This window comes from Peromyscus leucopus, chromosome 8b, assembly GCF_004664715.2.
Source record: "Peromyscus leucopus breed LL Stock chromosome 8b, UCI_PerLeu_2.1, whole genome shotgun sequence".
NCBI classification, from domain to species: Eukaryota; Metazoa; Chordata; class Mammalia; order Rodentia; family Cricetidae; genus Peromyscus; species Peromyscus leucopus.
Genome location: NC_051086.1, coordinates 56,849,188 through 56,859,985, shown reverse-complemented (window position 1 = coordinate 56,859,985; position 10,798 = coordinate 56,849,188). Strand labels below are relative to the sequence as shown.

At 46.2% G+C, this 10,798-nt stretch overlaps 1 protein-coding gene across 1 annotated transcript in view; it reads right to left on the bottom strand.

The window, feature by feature from the left end:
* Positions 1-5,429: 5,429 nt before the first annotated feature.
* Positions 5,430-10,798, bottom strand: part of Shpk (sedoheptulokinase) — a 34,344-nt gene continuing 28,975 nt past the window's right edge. The window contains 1 exon segment of the mRNA XM_028888714.2: positions 5,430-7,056. Within this exon segment, the coding sequence (XP_028744547.1) occupies positions 6,644-7,056 (413 nt within the window). The 3' untranslated portion in view covers positions 5,430-6,643.

Sequence of the window (10,798 nt, the reverse complement as noted above, 5' to 3'; positions counted from 1 at the left end):
TCTGCTTCATGCTTCATTCCTACATATGTATACGCTGAAACCTTGTGAGAGCACATTTGTCTTTTTATCTTCATTATCCTCACTTGTTCCCCCTTATTTCTTCTTTTCCCACACTGTCCCTTCTCGGTTTTATATTAAACACATTGAATATATAAATACACACACACATACATATAGATAAACACACACACACACACACACACACATATATATATATATCAATTCTATATGTGACAGAAAACATGTGTTATTTGTGTAATGTGTCCCATACATTTTCTTGCAAGGATCTTGAGCTGGTAGCTGCCCCTGTGCGGCCACTTCTTCGTGCTGGGGACTAATGAGCTGGTGGTGAATGAGCTCCAGGAGCCAAGGCAGGCCAGAGGTATTAGTGTTCTCTGAACCACGGCTGCTGACTGCTGAGCTGCGTCCGGCCATTAGCCTGAGGTTGTGACTAATTGCTTTATAATGACAAAAAAAAAAAAAAAAAAAAGAAAAGATTTGTTTAATGTTTCATGAGTCAGCCAAGCAAGCATCTCTGTAATGAGAATGTCTTGCTGTCAAAGACTTGCCCTGATGCGTTTCTAGCCTTCTGATTTTTTTCTCAGGTTAGGATGGATTTTACATTCTAATGTATGCTTAATGTGCTAGGGATTATTTATTCTTAAAACATTTTTTATTAAGCCTCTTTCAAATGTTAGTATCTTAGACATTAAGAAGTATGGTGAGTTGAAATTGTTTTTTTTTAAAGACAGATATTTTATTAGTACATCTTCCTGAGTGAATAAGCAAAGAAGACCTCGTGTGTAATGACTGTAAGGATCTGACTGTATAAGAAAAGACACAACTAGACTCTGCTCTTTAGCACTAAAAAAATTAATTAATTTTTTTAAAAAAGACTTGTCCTGGCCAATTGCCCATGGCTGAGACAAAGGTCAAGTAGGACCCTTACCACATGCTTTGAAAATCTCACTGCAGTACAAGAGGGTGAATAAAAGGCCTCTGCCCACTGGGAACCCACAGTGGATATGAATCCTACACAGACTTACTCACATGGGACAAGGCCTATAGCAAGCCCTGACTGAGGGGCAGTATCCCTGCTACTGTGGAGAATCCCCTGGCAGAGGTAACACTGGGAAGACTCCATACGGCAGGCCCATGGCCTTTAGGTGGGGCCATAGACATGGGTAGGATTCTGCTTTACTAGATCATTCCAAATATGAGCAAAGGGCAAGTTAAGGTGAAAGAAGACAGAGCAGAGAGCACAGGGACCTGCCTTCGAGAGTGTCTACTTGGGAAAGAAAGAAAAACAGAAAACATGAAAGCCACATGATCGGTATGTAGCTACAGTAACAGGCGGAGTGGTGTGCCACAGGGAAAGGGTGGGCTGGCGTTCACACCTCTGTCTTGTGTGGGACCAAGCTGCCCATCTCTCTCCAGGCAATTTTCTAGCATCTCCTGGGCTGCTGCCTTCTGTAGAAGCCACCCTCCCATCCAGCGTCCACACCGCCCACACCATCAACCATACTTCTCCATCCCAGGAAGCCTCTGGCTTCTAAACCCCATAACTTCAGGAGAACACACACCTGTCACAGTTTGGCCACCATGTCCCACCACAACTGTCGACTTTTCAGCCGACCTGTGCAGATCTTGTCTGCTGGGTCTGGGATCTGAGGACCTCAAAGAATGGGGCAGACTAGAGTCTAATGCTGTAGACAGCCTTACTTCAGTTTCAGTGTATTCTTATACACAAATGGAACAAGGAGAGCGATGATTCTAAGAAAGTTGTTTGAGTTCAGAAAAACATGTAAATAAACACCAGTAAGCACATACTAAATAATGACATAGTAGCCCTTCCCCAGAACTTTCTCAGGACAGACCAATTTTAACACAGTTACCTGGCATGTACTGTAGATGGTATCTGGGAAAACATGAAAGCAGGGCAGAAGACCATATGCAGACTCAGGGGACGCTGGCCAGATTGGGTTCTATAGCTGTGTTCTGACAGCCAACAAGAATGAATATGTCTTGTAAGTTAAATGTGAATGTTTAACACAGGAGGCACAAAATCACATCCAAGAACAATCCAGGGAACAAATGCACCTGAGGTAAAAGGCCCTCAACCTTTTTCCTGGAGCCTCTCTCACGGTTCCCTAAGGCATTGTCCACCACATGTCATTCCTTGGACCATGTTTCGACACACAGCTCCTGTGGCATCTTCCCATTTGCCCTCTGACCAAATTACCCCAGCCCAAGTGTCACACTCTGGATTTGTCAACACTTTCTTGTGAACACATGCGCCTGCCATGACCCTTCTCCCTAGAGTTCCAAAGAGAGTGGGTTCTGTGCTCCCAGCCCACCTTCATCCCCTTGGGACTCAGCCTCTCTGGCGCAGACCCAGAGTCCCCTAAGTTCTCCCTTGCTGTCCCCCTTAGTCACTCTTCTGAGCCCACCTCCATTCCTGTATGACATCATCCCACCAGCCTGCAAAACCACTCTCTAGCAGGGACCTCACAGCCACTACACTCAGCTAGAACACATCACTCCGCCCTCATCACGGAAGCTGCTTCTTACAGTAGATGGGAATTAACACAGAGACCCACAACGGGACAACGGGCAGACAGTGAGAGACCTCGGAGCACTCAGCCCTAAATGGGATGTCTTCATTAAACCTCACCCCTCGAGGCTCGGGGATCTATGGGAAAGAGGAGGCAGAAAGACTGTAAGAACCAGGGGTGGTGGAGGACTCCAAGGAAATGGTGTATGGACTCACCAAGCCTGACAGCATGCACAAGACCTGAACAAATCCACGCCAGACAAAATCCTAGCCCAGAGAATGGGGAGTAGACACTAAGTCCCACCCCTAATCAAAAAGTTAATTGGTATCTGCTAAGAGAGGGGAACTCACTCTTCTCCAGGAGAGTGACACTGAGTCACTCCAATGGAGGCCTTGTGCACAGTAGTTGTTGACCAACACAAAACAGACTCTGTGGTTTGGGCATGTGTGTGCATTTTGTGGTGGTGTTGTTATGGTTTGGTTCTTTCGTCTTTGGGGGGTTTGTTTTGTTGATTTTTTTGTTTGTTTGTTTGTTTCTGTTTGGAGGGAAGAGAGAAAGAACATAAAAGGTTGGGTGGGGAGGTGGGGAAGATCTGGGAGGAGGTGGGGGAGGGGGAAGAATATGATGAAACAATATTGTATGAAACTTAAAAATAATAATAAATATAATAAAAATATGGTAAAAATGGATGAATAAATAAATGAAATAAAGAGTAGGTTCTGGGGGTTGGACTCATTGCTTTGTGCTTTCAGCTAAGTTACTTAGTGAGTCTGTTTCTCTATCTGTGGAATGGGGACAACAATACTCACCTCCTAGATTATAAAAATTAAATGAGTTGAAATAAACAGAACTTATTAGTTCTCACTGCACAGCAGGTATCAACAAATATTAAATGTTACTGAAACTCTTTAAGATTTGGCTGTCACTTGCATGGAGAATTAACGACTCCCCCTACTGGGCCTATAGATTATTGTCATGATGCTTATTCTATCTCCTAGTGATAAAAATTCATCAACGTGTCAACCTGACAGACAGGATTCCCAGCAACCCCTGTTGCTCTGGAAGTGAGACTAGTCTGGTCTGCATTAGGAACGATAGAAACTTCACAGATGTCATGGTTATTGTGGCTGCGTAGTCAGGATGAATGAAGGTCTGCTGTGGTAATAAAACATCCCCAAAGCTCCAAGACTCCAGACAGCAAAGGTTTCTTTCTCACTCACAGTTGTGTTCTTCACTGAATGGTAAAGATTCAGTGCCAGGTTGCCCTCAGGCAGGAACCCAGGAAGACAAAGTATGTGTCCCTGGAACACCACCAATCTCCTGGGCAAAGGGAAGAGAGTGTGGCAAAGATGGCTGCCTAAAACTGACACACGTCTATTATTTACATTTCTCCAGCCAAAGTGAATCAGATGGGAAAAACCATAAGTACCCCCCAAGACTAGAGCACTGGTATCCAGCCTGATGCTAGCAGCCACCTACTTCATCTGCGGAATAATCTGGCTTCCAACATGTTTTGGCACCTTGCTTGCGGCGATAAAGGTTGAAGCAATGAGTGGGTTGTAACTCCAGGCCAGAGAAAAGAGGCCCCGACACCTGCGCTTCAACCCCACCCCTACTGGAGATACAAGGGAAGCGGCAGCAGGGCATTTAGTCAGTAAGCTTGGGCTCCAAGGCTCAGCCCTCAAGGACAGAGCAGACATGTGGCCTGAAAAGGTCGTGGAGTTCTAGTGCCATGCTGGCCCCGTGGCTTAAAGGTTCCCCATCCAGATCTTCACCTTCTTTATTACACTAACTTATTTATTTGGGGCAGGACATGCATGTGCCACCGCACAGGTGCAGAGGTCAGAGGACAATGTGGATTGAGGGAGATGACTCAAGTCATTGGGCTGGGCAGCAAGTCTGTTTACCCACTGAGCCCTCTCACCAGCCCAAGGTCTTAGTCTTTATTCACACATTACCCACAGCTTTCTGAACATGCAAGGCCAGCTGCACCTTGAGGGGCTAAAGGGTCCGAGAACACTGCTTCTTCAATTGACAGGGTACCAAGGAGCCCTCTGCCTTTCCTCCTCTCTCCTAAGGCCTTCCTCAAGGGCTGCAACCTGACTGTCCCAACTCATCTGGCTAAGGGGCACCTGGTTGTCTGTCTAAGACATGCATCCTTGCCCTGGTGAACACTGAGCAAGGCTTTTGGTATTTGCTTGTTTGTTTGTTTGTTTGTTTGTTTGTTTGTTTTTGAGAAAGGGTCTCTCTGAGTAGCTCTGGCTGTCCTGGAGCTCACTGTGCAGACCTAGAACTCACAGGCAGTTGCTTGCTTCTGCTTCTTAAGTGCTGGAATTAAAAGCATGCACCACCACCACATCTACCTATGAGGGTCCCTGCAGCCATGTCAGCCCTGTCGGTTTACAGCTATGCAGCAATATATATAATATGCATGTAGTTGGAAGTTTGCTCAGGTCCCGCCCAGCCCCACAGTCTGTGCCTGGCCCCATGGTCCCTCAGCCACTTATAAAATAATCACTCAGAGGCTGAATATTAATTACCAGTTGCACGGCCTATGGCAGGCTTCTTACTAGCTAGCTCTTTGAACTTACCCCATTTCTATTAATCTCTAAGTTGCCACATGGCCCTGGCTTACCGGTGCTTTCACATGTTGCTTCTCCTGGTGGTGCTGGCGTCTCTCTAGACTCCGCCTTTCTCTCTCCTGTCTCTCTCCTTGGATTTTCCCACCTGCCTCTAAGCTGCCTTGCCATAGGCCAATGCAGCTTTATTTATTAACCAATGGGAACAACATATATTCACAGCCTACAGAAAGACATCCCCCGGCATATGATCTTCCCAAAACAGATGGGTGTGTATTTATCAAAGGGACAAGACTCTGAGAAAATGAATTTTATTCGGTTATCTAAACTGCAGCCAGCAGCGGGAGTCAAAATCATCAAATGGGTTCCCACAATCATATAGCTTGCAAAACAACTCATTCAAAGTGACAACATGACTGCTCCCCAAAGTTACAGGTGTCCCCGAGCCTTGGGTCCTTTAGGAGTCTAGGAATAGGCACAGTGATGGTGACTCTGGCCCTCTATGCATGCCCACTCCAACAGGGCATTTCTACTGAGCCAGAGCCAACAAAGGCCAGCAAGGCCCTCACCACAGAGAAAGGGGTGGGACCTGTGGGACAAGGGGTTCCCTCATGAAATTGGCCACCCCCTGTGGCAGGGGCTATGGGGACATGTGCACAATCATGGAAAAGGTTCAGTGCCTTGCTGTCATCTTTAAAACAGTCTATCAGAATGGTGTTCGCCACAACGCTCTAGTCCCTCTGGCTGTTCATGCCACCTGCCTTTCCTTCTCTGGAATGCGCCTTCAGGCCAGTTGTGTTAAGAAGACTCAGGGCAGCCCTGGTGAAGTGCTCTCCCAGAAACAAATATACATGGCAAGAAGCCCAAGACCCCAGCCTCCTCCAAGCCATCCTGCTTCAGTGTTCTTGGGTCTCTCTCTACCCGAAGAACATGCCATAGCTGAGGGACAACAAGACTGGAAAGGGGGCCTCCAGCCACCTCGTACAATCCTGCAGGAAGGAATTTTCCAATAATGCACTTGACTCAAAGCTGGACCACTTACAAAGACCAGTCCAAACGCTGGACATAAGGCAGGTCTTCTTTGCTTGGAGCCACGGCTCCTGTTCAGACTGTTCGCTCTGAAGTCATCTTTCTTTTCTTGCTGTCTACAAGTGAATCACAGATGAGCCTAGCAGCCAGGAAGCTGTCTGTGTTTTTCTCTTTCTTCTTCTCCCCCTCCCTCTTCCCATTTTCCTCCCTCCCTCCCATTCTCTCCACCTCTCACACTTGCGTTTGCAATCTGCTCTCAGAAGATCCTGTTCTTGGAAGGCACTAGTTTGGGATCCTGGCTGTATGACTATCATATGCCCTGAAGGTAAAATCTTGATCAATTTAGACAGTACCTCAGGATCAAGTATAATTTACAGTCTGCCCAAAGAACCGTCCAGGAAAAGGACAATTCAGAGATCATGTTGGCAATGTCAATTAGATAGAATTCCCAGCATTACTTTAACCAAAGAGCTTGCTGAACTAAGGCTCCTTCTGGCCGAGGTCTCTCCGGAGCATGACCAGAGCTGCCCCAAAGGCTGCATCCACATCCTGCCCAAAGCACAGTGGCAAAGGGAATGCCCTCTGGACCTCCTGCTTCAGCACCTCATTCCTGGACAGCGCACTCCCACTCCCCATCACCCGTTCCACACCCCACTCTTTGAGCTGTTGAAAAGGAAGCATGGAGTGCAGGTTCTGAACAATGCCTCTGCACAGGGCCCGGGTCACATGACCCAGGGAAAGGTCAGAGGAGGAGATTCTAGTCACAGAGGCCAGCTGGTCTGGCAGGTGCCTCTCGCCCAGCACTGTTGGGGTGATGGTGAGATGTGTGTCTTTCTGCTGTGCAGCCGCCTGGATCATGCGTGAATAGACAGTGGATTCTTCAACCTCCAGGCCTGTCAGAAATGGAAGATCTGTGTGAGAGCACGCAGCCACTGGGAGCCGGCAGAGACTGTTTTAGAATCCCCAGGGGGAAAGGGCAGGTCTGTCTTCTGCTTCTCACACTGTGGCTGGAAGCTTCAGGGTCAGAGATTCACAGTCTGGCCGGCTAGATTCTGTTCGAGATTTCAGTCATTTGTCTCCCTGTGGCCACAGCTAGATTTCTGGGAGATAGCTCATCCATACAGTTGTGAATCCTAACCTAAAGTGAGCATCATAACCATAGCACAGCTATGGGACCCTCAAGGGCCAAACGTAAACATCCATTAACACGCATCATCAGAACTGCTACTTCAGCCATTAGCAAGTGATGCTGCACTCCATGGATCTCACACTAAACCACTCTTGCTATAAGAATGCAGCCTAAGCCATTCTCATTATGTGCATGGGATACCTGGGGCCCAGGAAGAAGTAATATATGTGCTATCTTCAGCTGATTGATGTCAAGCCAGTGCCCAAGTCAGACTTTAGTTCCCCATCCTATGTTACCTCTGCGCTCTAGAAAACACAATTATCTGGGTGCGGTATAACTCCAGGACTCAGAAAGCTGAGACAGAAGGATCACAAGTTAATAGCCAACCTGGTCTATACAGCAAGACCCTCATCGAGAAAGAAAGAAAGAAAGAAAGAAAGAAAGAAAGAAAGAAAGAAAGAAAGAAAGAAAGAAAGAAAGAAAGAAAGAAGGAAAGAAGGGAGGCAGGGAGGAAGGAAGGCAGGGAGGGAGGGAGGCAGAGAGAGAGAAAGAAAGAAAGAAAGAAAGAAAGAAAGAAAGAAAGAAAGAAGGAAGGAAGGAAGGAAGGAAGGAAGGAAGGAAGGAAGGAAGGAAGGAAGGAAGAAAGAAAGAAGAAAGAAAGAAAGAAAGAAAGAAAGAAAGAAAGAAAGAAAGAAAGAAAGAAAGAAAGAAAGAAAGAAAGGTAAAAATATAAATAATAAGGAAGGTTGGGTTTTTTGCATCAATTTACTTTCAAATTAGAACCACTTTGGGGGCTAGGGCATGGCTTGGTGGCAGAACACTTGCCTAGCATGACTAGATCCCTGGGTTCAAATCAAGCACCATAAAAAGAAAAAAAATGATTCTGATCTCTAACTTTCCATTAGCTGAAGGAGAACAAACCCAACTTTGATGAGAAAAAAAAGTCACCCAGACTAGGGACTCTTTACTAAGTATAGTTCTCCACAATAGCCTGAGTTGCTCTGAAGGCACTGTGGGACCCATTCCCAGACCCCTTGATAGAACAGGACTAGGCTATAGACTCTGTTGGAACAGGTCTAGGCTATAGATTCTGTTGGAACAGGTCTAGGCTATAGATTCTGTTGGAACAGGTCTAGGCTATAGATTCTGTTGGAACAGGTCTAGGCTATAGATTCTTAGATGCAGTCAGGTTAGACAGCCATGAGCCTAAGGCTGTAGGTGCTTCTGAAATATATGAAATATGAACATTGCTTCTGACTCAGGGTATCTAGGGCAGACTATGAAGTTCTATCTTTGTGGAAAGCTCCCAGAGGCAAGGATTGCTGGTCCCAACCAGAGCCGTGCAAATGCAAAGGCATCAGACCTACCTGAAGTGGGGAGGGGGGTGTGCATATGTAAAATGCCATGCTCAGCCCCACTCCATCCCCAGGCTGAGTCAGCATTTCTGAACATGTAGAGGTCAATACCGGGTCTTGGAGGAGCCTTGTATATGTGTATATACATGTGTGCTCTATGTACTTGTCAGGTGGGTACATACATGTCAGGTGGGGTGCACATGTGTGTGTGTCCATGTGGAAGACAAAAGTTGACACTGGGTGTCTTCCTTGATCGCTTTTCACATTATTTTTTGAGACAAAGTATCTCACTAAAACTGGTCTTTAGGCAAGCTGGCTGGCCAATGAGCTCTGTGAAGAGCCCATCTACTCCGGCTTTTATGTGGATGCCAGCATTCCAAACCCAGATTCTAATGCTTTTACTTTACCAACTAAACCATCTTTCGAGCCCTCAAGATGGTTTTAAAACTCCACAATTAGGCCGGGCGGCAGTGGTGGCACATGTCTTTTAGTCCCAGCACTTGGGAGGCAGAGCTAGGCAGATCTCTGTGAGTTTCAGGCTAGCCTAGTCTACAGAGGACAGGCACCAAAACTACACAGAGAAACCCTGTCTCAAAACAAACAAAACAAGACAAAACAAACAAAAACTCCACAATTAAGGCTGAGAGTGTGACTCGGTGGTAGGACACTTGCCTGCCATTTGTGAGAACCAGTAACCTAGAGAGCCATGCTAGAGTCACATCATCAGAGCATCCAGCATATAAATTCAATCATGTGCACTCAGAAATTGGAAAGAGAAAAACAACTTCAATACTGTATGCAACTAGTCACAGTCTGATGCCTCTGAGAATGTCATTAAAATATCAGCTATTTGTTCCTGTTTGTTTTGAAGTGCTGGGGATCAAACCCAGGCCCTGGCATATGCTAAGCTTACACTCCACCACCAAGCTACATGCCCAGCCCTGAGTTTCTTCCTCACCCTCTCCCCAATTCTCCCCTGATACAAGGTCTCACTATGCAGCCTTGGCTGACCTTGAACTGGCCATATAGGCCAGGTTGGCCTCAGACTCATAAACATGCCTCAGCTTAAAGGCATGCGGCACCACACCCATCTTCCAACTTTCTTTTTTTATGAGAAAATTGGGAACAAAAAGCATAGAAGAGGGAATATTACCGAGTAAGAGATTTTGACCCACATTTAAAGAAGCAACAGTATGGAGTGAAAACTGGGTTTTCACCAGAGCCCAGAACCCACAGCCTGAGTCTGTGGAGAGACATGCTGAGGGACAAAAGCCAGGTCCTTCCTTTCCCAAGGAATTCAAGCCTGGGAGACCTAAGAGGCTTCTGAAGGCAGGGACAGTGTGCCAGAGCTACAGCCAAACATATGGACATTTTTGTACCCAATGAAGCCAAGTAAGCTCTATTTGGAGGCCTTCCCACCAGAAAATTCTTCTCAGCCCACATTTGCAGAATATATAAAATTCTGCCCCTAGCCCTGGCTCCAGATGGCTGTTCTTCCAGAGGATCTGGTTTCAGTTCCCAGCACCCTCATGGTAGTTCACAAATGTCTGTAACCCCAGTCCCAGAGCATGTGATGCCCTCTTCTGGCCTCTCAGGCAGTGCATGCCTATGCTGCACAGGCATACATGCAGACAAAAATACCCATACACATAGAATAAAAATAAAGGAAAAAAATTTAATCTAGTTCCCATACCAAACAGAACTGAAGTGTCTAAAAAGTGCACAGAGAAACTTGAAGGATTTAGGCTGTCTACCTGTCAAGACTAGGACTTGGGGGAAAACGGTGGGTCTGTCTCTCTACATACCAATCTTCATCTATAGTTAGGTCTTCTTACAACTCTGTTCTTGGGTTAGGCAGAGAGCATTTGCCTAACATGTATGAGGAGTTGGGTCAATCCCCAACAGAGAAAAACAGAGTTTTGAAAACTCGTGTTCTTTAGGGTATACAGCATACATGTGTATAAGACTGAGTCCTTGGGGAACAACTGCTCAACCCAAAGGCACAAATGCACGTAACAGTAGAATTCCATAAAAAGTCACGTTACATAAAAAAAACACTGATCTTGAAAGCACCCCCTGCTTCATCAAACAAGAAGCATGAATGTGAAAGGTCTCACAGAGAGACACATGGAATAGAACACGTTCAAGAAT